Source organism: Enoplosus armatus, chromosome 3 (genome assembly GCF_043641665.1).
Source record: "Enoplosus armatus isolate fEnoArm2 chromosome 3, fEnoArm2.hap1, whole genome shotgun sequence".
Classification (NCBI taxonomy): Eukaryota; Metazoa; Chordata; class Actinopteri; order Centrarchiformes; family Enoplosidae; genus Enoplosus; species Enoplosus armatus.
Window position 1 is genome coordinate 14,233,494 of NC_092182.1, and position 14,449 is coordinate 14,247,942.

At 39.5% G+C, this 14,449-nt stretch overlaps 1 protein-coding gene across 1 annotated transcript in view; it reads right to left on the minus strand.

Annotated features, from left to right (window-relative positions):
• Positions 1–1,502: 1,502 nt before the first annotated feature.
• Positions 1,503–14,449, minus strand: part of cacna2d3 (calcium channel, voltage dependent, alpha2/delta subunit 3) — a 33,203-nt gene continuing 20,256 nt past the window's right edge. The window contains exons 13-38 of the mRNA XM_070902105.1: positions 13,526–13,659; positions 13,108–13,125; positions 11,487–11,558; positions 10,579–10,659; positions 10,395–10,469; positions 9,371–9,454; positions 8,996–9,067; positions 8,817–8,878; positions 8,647–8,714; positions 8,459–8,504; positions 8,248–8,345; positions 8,036–8,129; positions 6,769–6,864; positions 6,524–6,645; positions 5,815–5,886; positions 5,667–5,728; positions 5,519–5,563; positions 5,369–5,431; positions 4,931–5,001; positions 4,727–4,802; positions 4,432–4,472; positions 3,892–3,947; positions 3,611–3,728; positions 3,344–3,456; positions 3,021–3,103; positions 1,503–1,595 (exon numbers count right to left, since the gene is read on the minus strand). Of these exons, the coding sequence (XP_070758206.1) occupies positions 1,503–1,595; positions 3,021–3,103; positions 3,344–3,456; positions 3,611–3,728; positions 3,892–3,947; positions 4,432–4,472; positions 4,727–4,802; positions 4,931–5,001; positions 5,369–5,431; positions 5,519–5,563; positions 5,667–5,728; positions 5,815–5,886; positions 6,524–6,645; positions 6,769–6,864; positions 8,036–8,129; positions 8,248–8,345; positions 8,459–8,504; positions 8,647–8,714; positions 8,817–8,878; positions 8,996–9,067; positions 9,371–9,454; positions 10,395–10,469; positions 10,579–10,659; positions 11,487–11,558; positions 13,108–13,125; positions 13,526–13,659 (2,015 nt within the window). The remainder of the gene's footprint in view (positions 1,596–3,020; positions 3,104–3,343; positions 3,457–3,610; positions 3,729–3,891; positions 3,948–4,431; positions 4,473–4,726; positions 4,803–4,930; positions 5,002–5,368; positions 5,432–5,518; positions 5,564–5,666; positions 5,729–5,814; positions 5,887–6,523; positions 6,646–6,768; positions 6,865–8,035; positions 8,130–8,247; positions 8,346–8,458; positions 8,505–8,646; positions 8,715–8,816; positions 8,879–8,995; positions 9,068–9,370; positions 9,455–10,394; positions 10,470–10,578; positions 10,660–11,486; positions 11,559–13,107; positions 13,126–13,525; positions 13,660–14,449) is intronic.

Sequence of the window (14,449 nt, forward strand, 5' to 3'; positions counted from 1 at the left end):
ATCTAAAAGAATGATGGACTGCTGTAATGTCTTTAATGATCAACGAAAGTATAAGATTAAACCAAACCTTTACAAAAGTTTCACAACCAGAAAGTGAAGTTGTGAAGTTGTGGTTTATGTACAAAGCACAACATGGGTTCCAACTTGCATTGTAGTTTAGCATTGTTTGATCAGGATTGAAAATGTATTTAGTTTTTCCTCATATATAACTAAAGCAAAAGTTCACTTTACTTACTTTAATTTTGTTTTATTTTCTGATGTTTTCGGTTTACTGATGATCATATTTTTTGTAACTAGATGTATTTTGTCTGAGACTTCTGTGACTATGCACAATAAATAAATGTACATGCTTTTACAACTTACTGCTACTGTACATACAATGTATGTTTTAGCCCATAGTCTCCCAATAATACCATTCTTTGAATTGCTTTTATTCCTATAGGTTTTATATTCTGTATAAAACATGTTTGAAAATACATCATATTCATCACCATGACATTGCCACACACACACACACACACACACACACACACACACACACACACACACACACACACACACACACACACACACACACACACACACACACACACACACACACACACACACACACACACTAGAGAAAATAACACCAGGGGTAAATGAAGGAAGGAAAATATTTCTTTGTATTTATTCATCAGCTTTCTCAAACATGTGGTGAAGAGTATGTGGTCACCTTGACAAATCATGGCTGGATACATCAATGTAACATTCTGTGACCTTCTTCTTCATGCAGCTTTAGCTTGTCTGAAATGTCTTCTGCTCTAAAACAAGGAGAAACTGGCAGAATAAAGCAAGTTAAAAGTTTCCACTGTCTCAGGTATTTTACATGATCCATATTATTACTGACATCAAAAACAATTTAGCTACAAAATAAATGTAAAATATTTGAAGAAAGAAAACTATGACGGCAATGCCAAAAATAGAGACAAGACCGCTCTGCATTCTTTTCACACATGACAAAAGTGCATTTTACATTCTGCAGACTTTTACATTAGCCTTCATTTTTTTCCTCACAACAAAGAAACAAACATATTTGATGTCTTACTTTCATCCTTTGGACAAGGGACTTGTTTTATACTTTATACTTTGACAATAGAGAAATACCTGTACTCCTAGGCATTTATTTTTATTGTTGACATACTGTATTTCTTTCTCTTATTTAATTTCAGCACACATTCAGGACAATAGCCAAACTGCCAGTGGCGTGATCTGCAATGCTCTGAGCAAAGCCACCAAGCACTCCCATTATTCTCATTTTCTTTTGCTGCATCACATCGTTTATGTTTTCTGCATTAATGGATGTGAGTCTCAGTGCTACAGATAGATTTTTTTCTTAGTAGAGTGCTGCCTGTTGCAGAGGTATGAGCAAATTCATTTCTGATTGACCATGTTCTCTATGTGTTTATAAGCATCTTCTTGTTGATTTAGTCCTTACTGAAGTCCAGTCCTGCTGCTAATGGTCACCTGCTGATGGTCGCTGCTATCAGAGGGAGCAGAGCTGCTGTTAGAGGACTGGAGAGGCGCGTTGCTGAACCGCACTCCATGGCATTTTCCTGCAGAAGACAGTCATTTGTGATACATACGGAGCTGTACAGGGTATGATATTAAATATTAACAGGGTGGATTCACTCTTGTTTTATCTGGGAAAGACAGTAGTGGATGCCAATAAATGTGAACTGTTGTTTTTGAACTAGTTCACTCTTATTTTTGCAGTTTTGGCCATCATTTCGATTGATCATGATAGGTTGTAAACAAGCCAACAGTTTAGCCAAATTATCTAAACCACTTCCACCTGAAATAGTGTTAATAATCCCTCATTGTACAGGAAAACTGCACGTATGGTACGGTTAGAGGTGAAGCAGTAAGTTGGTCTCTAAACTGATTTTTTGGGTGATAATTTTACCATTCACCCTCAGTTCACCTTCAGTTTTTTTTTATCCAAATAAGCTTGCTAACCTCTGGGTTTATTTAAGACCAGCATGATTCAACACCTTTTTTTTTTTTTGCAATATCACTGCGTTCCGGTATCTCAGCAATTAACTTGGTGAGTACAAACATATTATTACCAATAAGAATTGTTGCCAAAACTACAAAAATTAGACTCAAGCTGTAAAGCTGTTATGAACTGAAATCATCCTGTAAAGATCGAATTGCACATAAATTGTTTGTCTTCCATGAAGCTAGAATTCATAAAAGTGGTCATCTTGCTTCATGATTGATGCGTGTCTTATAGATTGATCTGCAGTATCTATGGAGTTAATTGTGACATTCATATGATCTTATAAATACTTACTGTTAGTTGGTTTATTATGTCATTACAGTTGAACAAGATGAGGCTGAGCTTTGACCCTAATAAGTAGCAAATGTGATGTAAACCACAATAGACAAGCATTGTGGATGGCTGGGTAGCATTATGTACGTCACAAAATCTATCTTTGACATAAATGTAGCTTCACAGGTTGCAGTCTAACGCTCCAGGCATGTACTGTATAATATCATTAGAGACATGATTCGACATTTTGGGAACTATGCTCACTCGCTTTCTTGCTGAGAGTTAGTTGAGAAGGTCGATATCACTCACGTCTGTACGGAAAATATGAAGCTACAGCAGCCGGTTAGCTTAGCTTAGCATAAAGACTGAAAGCAGAGGGGAAACAGGTAGCCTGGCTCTGTCCAAGGGTAAACCAGCACCTCTAAAGCTCACTAATTAACATGTTATATCTTGTTTGTTTAATTCATACAAAATCCAAAGTGTAAAAACAAAAGTTTTGTGGGGGGTTATGTGCCAGACTATTTCTTGGCCAGGTGAAGTGACTTCCTGGAGTCACCGTGAGGCCACCAGGAAGTCACTGTGCCTGGCCAAGAAATACTCCGGCACATAAACCAGACTGTTAGTTCCTGTGCTCCAGTATCAACTTCACTGTATAGCTCTACATGTAGTCACACGCTTGTATGCAGACAAACACACATTCTCATACCTCAGGGTGGAAAGGGTGACATGAGTCGGGCTTCTTTCTGTCCTTCTGAAACTTCAGTCTGTCACATTTCAGTGACTCGTTGTGTTCAAAGGCGTCAAGGGTGTAAATAAATTAACATGTTCAGAGCTTCACCAACATACACACAGTTAGCCTGATGTGAAAAGGAACACTTGAGTGTTGTAACCACAAAAATGAACCCTAAAGATGAAATAAAACATTTCTCACACTCAGTATTATTATGATCTAATCGGGAGCTGAAATGAAAATGCTTTCAGAAAATATTTCCACATGTCCAACATCTGTGTTTCACCTAAAAAGGATATACATGATCTCGATGGGATCCATGGTTACTGGAGGAGCACTGCTGCAGTCACACTTGTTGTCCACAACAACCATGAAGAGGTTGCTGCTGGGAATCTGCTGTATGACAAAAGACCTGCAGCCCAAACAGAGACAGAGGCTGGAATTAAAATGTTAAATGAATAGTAACAGACTGAACACCGACTGTTTAATATGGATGGATATTATTAGCAAAGGGGGTGATTGATGATTCACTGTGTAACTATTTTAAATTTGGCCTGAAGCAGTACCTGATACAGCCCTCGCAGTCAATGTTGCCTGTTGTTTCTTTGATGGTGCGTTCAGAGACAAAGGCAGGGTATTCTGTATCACACGGCACCATCATGGTTTTACCTCGAGGTCTCTGAGCTGAATGTGTGACAAAGCAAGTTTAACTCAACCGCAGACGTTGACAAAACCACACATAAACTCCCTCTCACACATTCACCTCCCTTTCTCTCACAAACACACACACACACACACACACACACACACACACACACACACACACACACACACACACACACTTTACCTTTAACTGAAAGGTCGACATTCCACCAGCTGTACAGGTTAAATTCTAGCAGAAAACTTTAGAAAAAAATAAAACACATCATATTAAAACAAATGTTTCCAATGATAGTTATGAGGAAATATTCATTAATGAGTTAACACAAGGATAAGCATTAGCTAATGTCTTCATAAAAGGGTATAAATACTTAAAGAAGACATTCATTACCATTTAAGCACATTAACTGAAAATAATGAATATTAAGTAACCATTAATCAATGTATCTTGTTACTGGTTGACATGTTGAGTTAAGAACTAATATTAGTACATGGTTGATAGGATGCAATATGTAAATGTGTTTATAGCTGAGGTATTTGATGAAACAATTGTATTTTTTTTTTATGTTCATCCACTTATGTCTCCATTCTTTAACTTATAACTTTGTTAAGTTACTACATTTTGTTCTTATCAAATATTATTTATTAATATACCCTTAGTATTAAGAGTTACATCATATCATATAATTTATAGGCCCATATAATATATAAAAAGTGTTATTCTTACATGACAAGTTCAGTCAGGAGCCACTTCACAGCAGAGAATGGCTGAAAGAGAAAGAAGAGCATAAAATGTCAGAATCTGTGTGCAATAATGAAATAATGTTCATTGTGAAACTGCTCTGTACTGATGTTCCATCAGTGTGCAAACAGTGTTCACCACAAACCCTGTGAGGTTTATCGAGGTCTATGCTGATGGTTTTAAATGTAGACGTACAGTAGTGTACCACAGACGATAAAGTACTTGCATGTGATGTCTATATCTTGAAATCTACCAGCCGATGTTCTGTCTGCACACTTACGTCTGACAAAGTGCGAGCGCTGTCGCTGCTCCCAGCGTACTCTTTGCACAGGGCCTGGTAATCATACAGCGTGATCCTGCGACACAAAGGGAGCAGCAGAGTTTTTAATAAACATCAAATATGACACGGGTGACGTCATGCTTTTAAGCTTAGGTTTAATGTATCAGTTCATGGCTCAGAGAAGTGTTATATTGTGTCTCCGACCTTTTGAACGACCCCATTTGGAGAAGTTTGTTCATAACGGCACCCTCCACCTCTCCAAAGAAGAGCCCTGTCTGAGAGAGAAGTTATGTCAAAGCACATGAGCACATAGCTTCACACACACACACACACACACACACACACACACACACACACACACACACACACACAAAACACTCAAATATAAACATTATTGAATCTCTTTGGGAAGTGTGAAATGTCTGCCTTCCTCCATCTTTCATCAAACTTTCCTCAGGATCTTTCAACTTTCCTTTTTTGGAGGAATGGTCCAGTGTTGCTACACACATGCTCAAGACTTGTGGGAAAACATTTGATGAGAATTGAAGCAGTTATAAAAGGGGGACATGTATTTAGGTGTCTCCATTATTTCAACTTTTGCTCATAGATGTAAATATGTTAACGCCAACATGCACACAGTACCTGAGACTGCTCCTCTGTGACAAGAATGAAGCCATTGTTGTCAATGAGATAACAGTTAATGTCCTGTCAGGAAGGTGAATAAAAAGATTACGTTAACAAAACAACCTGAATTTGTTTTTTCATATGCCAGAGCTGTGTGACTGTTTTTACCTCGTTATCACAGCTAATGCTACATTTTCCATCCAGAGCTGTACACTGAGCAGAAAACACAAGGAGTTTAGTTTCAAACTTAATTAGGGAGCTCATTTTATTGTAATTTTATTCAATTTTATTGTCGCAGTAGTTGTTGTGTAGTAACCTGTCTGCAGGCAGTCCAGAACTTCCTCTGAAAGAACTCGAGCTTCATCTGGATCCCCACAGCTGAGCACAAGACCGAGCACAATATCCAAACATAAGTATCAACATGAGGATAGCAATGATAAGAAAGATGCTTTAGAGGCTGTTACCTGCAACAATTGGAGACTTTCTGTCATCGAGGAGCTGAATTGCTGTGCTGGCCAAAACCACACTCTTATTTTCTAAAGCTAGAGAGGAAGAGAATAAACTACGAGTCATTTGTCCAGATTACATTTTCTGCTCACTAGATGGTGCCCTTTACTCAGCAGCCCCAGCCTCAGAAGAAACCGCAGTACCAGTCCATTACTTTACAGTAATGGAGTCCAGTCAGAGCTTTTTTCTGCAGCCAGATGACTCTAATAATTCTGAAATGGGGGCTGCAATAGGACATTTTCAGGTTATGAGTGGATGCAGTCATCATTAACAGAGGAAAGGTGGTAAATGTCCTGGAGAGTGAAGCTGAATTCTCCATCCTCTGGCTAGCAGACAGAATGTGGGCCACATTAACTGCAGGAAAGCAGTGAGGGAAGTGAGCTGTGCTGCACATCCTATCAGTGGAAACCAGTAAAAACCACAATCCATAACAAAAAGAGGGACATAGAAAAAGACTGATTTAGATGTTAAAATGCTGAATGACTAAGGCAACCAGATGGATTTCCAAAGAGGGATTTTACATAATGCTGCACTCGATAATTTAAAGTATATTAAGAGAGACTTGTATAACATAAGGTGCAGATCATTTAGCAGCAATAGGCAGATAGACTTATGTCTTGTGTAGTTTTGTATGGACTCAGGGAACTTTTATTTTGTACTGCAGACCTGTGCTGAAGGGGATGGAGTAGACAAATGTGCCGGGGACCTGCTCCGCTGCTCTCTTGTACCACAGAGGGAAGTGATCAGCATTAAACACACCCTCCTTGTCCTCCGCTGTCAGGAAATCTCTGAGGAAGCACGCAGAATGAAATCGAGGTGAGGAGCAACGGATTAGATTCATCAAGCACAATCACGGCCTCGCCCTCGAGCTGTAATTAATGATTAGAGAAATGTTGAGCGCCGCCACTCACCGATTGGACAGCTGATCTGCCGGTACAAACAAGTTGGTTCTCGACAGGCCAGTTCGTGTACCCAGGAAGGCGATCTCCACTCCTTTGTCTGAGTTCCTGTTGGTATAATGTGGAGCAGTGCTGCATAAACACATCTGTGCTTCCTTTTTCAGTGCTTTCCCTGAATATTCCTGACTGATGTTTAAACACAATTATAACATGCCACATGTAATTTAGGTTTTTCCTTTAAATGCATGATGTAGGACATTTATAAATGTTATATATAAATGCTGATTAAACTGAATGGTGTACGGAAGAAAGTTCTTGACGCAGCTAAAGTAGCTCTCCTTTTGGAGGAATACTGTAAAAATAATTAGTTAGACCATAGACTGCCATAGAGTCAGACTGTATGCTGTCTTCTCAAACTCGCTTGCTTTTTATTCATTCATATCAAATTATGCATTTGGGTTTGGGTGTCCATGTCCGTCTTTTCACTCACTACTGTGTGCCTCGTCTGTTATCACTGGATAGCCAACCAGGGGGAGTCATTAGCTCCAGAAGTTCATGTCAAAATTGGACATGGTGGACTACATGAGTCAGAACCTTTTACATCCTGCAAGAAGTGGTGAGGAAGGTTTTGCCACTATACTCACCACTGCATAGCAAGGAAACTGTGTCTGGGTGAGCACAAAGAGACTCATAACAAAAAGACTAACTTTGGAAGATATACACTCAATTTTACTTAAGTAAGACTGATGAAGGCACATATTAGCTTCAGCTGAACTGTGAAATGCATTTTTGCACAGAAGGGCTTTTACATTGAAATTGCTTAAAGAAGCTTGTACATACAGGAGGAAAAATTAAAGCAACCAACAGTGCTTTCAGTGCACATGTGGGCTTTTGAGTATTGTTTTAAGTCATACTTGAAAGAATAGGAAACTATCATTAAATGGTTAAGCGATATGACTTTAATGTTTCTTTCTATAACTTTCAAAATACAATGGTTTATAAAGGGGTTGTAACTAATGACTTTGTTAATAGTTAATAATGCTTTATAGATCAGTTATAAGCCATTAATAAGAATCATTTTTGGGTTAAATTATTGTGCACTATCATAAGAACCTTTAATTTATAATTGCAGATGACTTACATTTACATTTAATTATTAGAAAACCCTAATTAACACCTTTCATTAATGACTTAACACTTGTACCTGCAAAGAGAATTGAAAAAGACCTGAAAAGAGAATATGAAGTGAGAATATAAAGTTACACCAAAATGTTCTTACTCTGACTTGTTGAGGGCCAGGCCAGTCCAGTAGGCCTCCAGTGGAGCAGTGACCACAGCATCAAACAACACTTCCTGGATCAGCTCTCTGTCACCTGCAGAATATTGCAGAGCAGTTTGAAGACCTGATTAACAAATACAGACCTTTCTGACCCTTATGTTTAAGGCTCCATGTAGTCTAATTAATACCGGTCTGACTCAGATGTCTCTTACACTTGAGGTGTGGTCTTTGGCCCGTCATGAAGAGCTTGATGGCTTGAATCTGGGTCAGGTGACGGTGCTCGTGCTGCTCCTCTGTGTTGCAGTAAGTCCTGTTGTCCAAACAGAGCCACACTGTTACATCACAGGCCTCCACATCCCTGATGAACACAGAGGGATAACCTACATAACGCATGAATGCCCACTCCCATAACCCCAGCGTTACCATTCATCTGCCAGGGCAACATCTGGCTGTTCCAGATCACGGAGCCCTGAAAAACACAAGTCAGTAACGCTTGAGCAATGCCAGCCTGATACAATAAGCCCTCCCAAACAAGCAGGTCAGACTGACATGCATCTCACTGTATTCAGCCTTTTGTTAATAGAGTAAATGTCAGAGCTGGAGTGACATACCGGCTTCAACTGATACGTTTCCTCTGAAGAAGTACTTTCCATGGCCTCTGGAGAGAGCCACTCCAACACTGGAGGCACAAACAGAGGAGAGAATCAACCAGTCGGTCAACATTTTACTTTCACAGAGACGTTAAAGTCGTTTTAGGATTGTAATCAAACTTTCCATCCACCTGAATGGTGTTCCCTTGATGTCAGTGTAGTAATAGTCATTGTGCATCTTCAAGACACGCCTCTGAAAGAGCAGAAAAAGAAGTGCAGAGGAGATTTGCTCCTTCAGTCAAGAGACAACAGAGAAAGAACAACTTTCATCTGATAGGGAGACACTAATCATCTTTATCTGCAGCCTCACCCCTCGATCCACAGTCTTCTTCGCCTCCATAGAGAAAGTCCCTGTCCTCCTGTTCACCATAGCGTTTCGTAGCTGAAAGATAAAGCACACAAAGGGGCACATAGAGCGGAGAAGTCGAGGCTGGGTCATTGATCCAGCAGCCTGTTTGTGCTGCCATTTTACTGGGATACTGAGAACAGAGTCATGCCTTGATAATTTGTAGGGTCAATGTGAAATAATACATCATTTACTGGACAAACTACTGAACATTGTGTCAGTTGCAGTCACACAATGTTGCATGTAGGCGAAAGTACATCTAGTGTTTCATATTGCACGAAAAATATATTTGCACAGAAGAAGACTTTTTTCTATGGTTTTTAGGGGTTTAACACGTACGATATCATCTTTGTCTTCCCACTCCACCTCAGAGAGATCCACGCTGCTGTAGTTGGGTTTCCTCCTCTTCTGACCGTCCTGATACTGCACAGAGGAACACAATATACACAATTTAATAATCCCTTTTGTGCAATGACATTTTGACTCAACCACGGCTTAAAATATGTCTGCTAATCTAGCCTGACCCAACTGTGAAATCTGCATGTGACACACACTTTTTCAAATGTATGAGCTTGATATTAAAGAAATAAATATATGCAGAAAAGCTTCACCGTAATCTGTCTTTTGTGTTTCAGTGTTAAAATGAAGACTTGCTGTATGCTCTTATTTATCAAGCCTTGTTATGGAGGTTATGCTGTGTAATTATTTAACAAATCGTCTGTGAAATTAACACTGTCAGGTAAATAAAAAATAATTAACATGATTGATAGGATATATGATTGAATCCACGCTCAAAACAAGTCAACATCGATGCATTAAAGTGTACATGACAAACTCTGCTAGTGTATGTCGTCTGGTCCACAAGAAACAAGAAAGTCAACGACTACAACCACAGCACAGTTTTAGCCACACTCACAAAATAAACAACACAGGCCAACACACACACACACACACACACACACACACACACACAGTTGCACAGAGAGGAGCAGCACTAACACTGGCACACACAGATCCACTAGCACAGCCATAGCTCCTGAGGAACCAGCGGTCCCTGGGCGAGCGGCTGTGGTCTCTGCCAGCGAGTGTTAAGTTACCTCTGGGAAATCTCAGGCCAGCCAGCCCTATGAGTGGCCTTTATCCCTGCATGCATACATCAAAGGAAAAGGTGGGGATTACAGACGAGCCCATTTAGCCTCCTAACCAGATAACACATTTGTCTCTGCGTGCCCTCGTTAATGGAGGCTTTCAATTCATCATTGCGGTTATGCATACAATTGCATGGACAAAGCAAAAAGGAAGAACAGGGTAAAGTCAGGGAATTCTGTTCTGATGTAAAAGTAATGTTAAGAAGCGGAGTTACCAAAGGTCTGAGGTCCGGATGTGTCAGGATGTAGCCATTGTTTGTAATAGCAAAAGCGTACCCATGGATTCCTAACTGGAGACACAAAATGTGATACATGACACAATAATGAGAAATTATTAAAGAAATGCATATTAACAAATTCATTTATTCAAAGCAAAAGTAAAAGAACAGCTGATTGTACCATATGTTTGGGGATGAGCTTCATCAGCTCCTGCAGAGGGATGTCTGTTCCTACGACCCCCAACAGAATACCCTGGTTCTTCTGCATGAAAAGATTCAAAACACACTTACACAACTTCAGATGACAACTGCATGAATATTCAGTCACTCCGCAGTGGTGGAAGTAGTACTCAGATCCTTTGCTTAAGTTAGTTAAGTACCAACACCACAACGTGAAAATACTCATATTTATTACATATACTACATACTCCAAGTAAAAGGCCTGAATTCAAAACCCTGATTAATTAAAAGTACAGAAGTACTATCAGCAAAATGTACTTAAAGTATCAAAATAAAAAGTACTCTTTCTGATGTATTATTACGCATGACATTGTTAGATTGTTAATAGAGATGCATCAATGTGTAAGCAGAATTTTACTATTCCAGCTGATCATGGGGTAGCTAGTTTTAACCACGTTAGATACAGTATTAGGTCACAAGATAAATCCGAGGGGTCGTCAGATAATCAATGTGGAAGGAAAAAATAAATAATAAAGTTCTGCTACACACATTTCTATTCATTTATGGACTTTTCTCTACCTCTTTGGGCATCAAATAGTTTTATAAATTAAACAATGTGGGAAGTTTAGAGAGGAAATGTCTCTTTGGTGGAACTGCTAATAACTCATGGACATCTGAAAGACAAGGAGCTCCAACTAGACAGAGGTTTTTTTAAGGGGTCAAAAGCCAAAAATGTTGGGAGCCACGCTTATGTGTTTCTTAATGTAAAATCTTAATCTGAAAAGTAAAGTAGATGTGTAAAAAGTACAATATTTGCCTTTGAATTGTAGTGAAGTAGAATTATAAAGTAGAAAAAATGGAAAAAGTAAAGTATGTCAAAAAGTACAGTACTTGAGCAATTGTACTCACTGTTTCATTCTTTGTGCTGAACACAGGCATGGCTACTGTAGTCATCAGACTCGGGCCGGCTTTCTCTTTCAACTGAAAAGAAAATGAATTTCAGACAGTTGAATGTTGCTTTTTTAGCTGAATGATCCTAATGAGAGGGTGGCAGCATGTTCTCTGATCAGGTTTGTAAACTTAAAAATGGACTCAGCGTTTCTTAATCAGTACATTCTCAACAAAAACCAACATAGTTACACATATTATACTGCATATATATTCAACTTTTAGACAAACTGAGGTTCCAAAGTGTTTTGTACTCCAAGTGGTACTGCAACATCTGCAGAAACCCCCCCCCCGCTATTAATGATGATATTAAAACAATAATTTTATTCCTAAACAAAACTTTTAAACTATTCAACAAACTCACGTCTGAAAGTAAAAAAAATTTGTTTTATAGTAGCCAATTACCAGTGAGGAGAAATCCTAACCGACACAAACTTCAATTAAAATTTCCAGATTGAAAAGAGAGGAGCGCGAGTTCATAACTAAGGAACACATAAAAAAAAGTCTCGCTAGATCTAGAAACAGAGTACTATTTGCCACAGATACAACATTAATTATTTGCACAAAATGTTTAAAAGCAGCCTTCAAATGAATCCCTGCAGAATCACACAGGATCCTGGTCACAGCTTCTGATGTCAAAAACTCAAAAACCACAAGAGGCTCACGTGGGGCTCAGAGGAGGAGGCGAGGTCAGCTCGGTGGGATGAAGGCTGACATAATTAAGCACATGAGCGCCGTTAAAGTAGGTCTGCTATTCCCTCACCTCGTGAGTCGACACAGCTGAGTGTGTCTATGTCCGTGTTTGTGTGAGTGTGTGTGGTTGATTTGAGTGTGTGCATGCATATGAAGCAAACGAGCTGTGAACTGCAGTGTGTACTAGCTAGCTTGACAAAATGAAGAATGGTGGGTCCTTAAATTCATCACAACACACAATGGAAGAGGAAACTGGACACATACACACACACACACACACAGGTAAACCCACAGACGCCTCACCACCTCTACCTCCACCTCTCTCTCCCTTTTCCCTCTCTCTCTCTCTCTTTCTTGGTCTCTCCTCCAATGTCAGTTTTATTATGGGCTTTAGGAGATAAAATGCAATGATCCACAGAATGATGAATGGTGTGTCTGAGGCTGAGATACAACAGCACACACTCCAGAGGACAATCTCCCAACCCTCCTGTGTGTGTGTGTGTGTGTGTGTGTGTGTGTGTGTGTGTGTGTATGCTCATCGTTTCCATACTGGAAAGAAGTACAATAAATGCTCCTCTACTGCTCCTGCCCCTCAGAGGGAAGAGCCTCTCCTCACTTTAGCCTTGCCAGGAAATATTAAAGCATGATATTGAAAAGTCGGTACAATAAGCAGCTGTTTAACCCTTCAAGTCACTTCTACTTTAAACAATATGACTCAGATTTGCCGACACCTTATATTACCTGTCCATTATCTGCTTACTGCTACTAGTTCAGAACTACTTCAAATAGCATCTGGTTGATTCTTTTACAATAAGACAACAAATTATGTTTTATGAATATGATTCTACCTGAGAGCACGTAAAAGATCAGATCACATGTAGATACTTACCTTATGAGCCTGGGAAAGCTGAAATGAAAGAAGAGACGCATAAAGATCAAATCATCCAGTGAGTTAAAGCCTCCATATTGCGTGTTGACTTTGTGGACACAGATGTACATCGAGGGGAAGATCCATGCAGATTAATGAAGCTCATAATGAGGAATCATTCCAGCAGCATGAAGAATAATGATGAGAGAGCAGACGCACACATGTGCACACTTACTGTACGGTACAGGGATGGACAAAATAACATGAACACCTTGCAATATCCAGCTTCTGTAGAGAGCATGTGGTTGCACTGTACATACAAGCATGCAGTCTCACTATATACAAATGTATATTGGGAATGAGGACTAATAACTTGAACACTCACAGGAAGTCATTATGCTGCTTCAGACGAAGCAGTAAATCGCTTTGACATACTTACAGCACTGTCCACGTAAGCTTCAGTCCACACTGTGTCATGCTCGTGGTCAATGACCTTCGGGCGGCTCATGACGTGAAGATACCTCATCACGTTCTCTTGAACGTCTGCTAAGGTGGAAATCTGACTGAAATATCCTGCAGTTAAACACACACATATTATCCTAAAATAAGGCACAGCATACGCATCTTCCACAATGTGCAGTCCTGCATGTATTTAAGACTACACATCAAAATATTAAGACTGATATCCAGTGGTGGAAGAGTACAAGTATCATCAGCAAACAGGCCTGTAGCTGGGATTTTAGAAATACTGAAGTCATGTGTCCAAGTTTTCCCAATGCACCTCTTGGACCAGACACCAAGAAGAAGGTCTCTTCTTATTATTTTGTTTTTCAGTTCACTGTTAACTGTTAAATTCTAGGTTCCATAAATGTGAATTTTCTACATGAAGGTCTAAATGCTGCCTTCTCCACACAGCCAGGAATAAAAATACAGAAATTCTGAATCCTTCATTTATCCTTAATGGCCTAGGAGTATTCACATTTAAACACAGTGAGTCTAGAAATACTGGAATCAGCCTATGAAATATCCTCCATGTAAATGTTTTTAAATTGTAAAGTTAACCTCCCTCCAGGTTACTAAACTCTAGGCACATGACCTCAGTGTCCGCAGAGGTAGCTACGGACCTCTCAGCAAAATCTAGTTACGTATCAAAAATAAAAGCAGTCATCATGCAGAATGGCCTCTTTCAGAGTGTTATTGTATGTGAACAATAACATGTAAGCAATATATTAAAGTTGTAGGCAGGAGGAGCCAAAGTTAAAGCCTCTTTGTGTAGGATCTGGATATTTCTGGCTTTGGTGACACTGTGGCAACCAACAACAAACCCCCCTTTCCTCCCAAGGATTCAATGGATACACTGAGA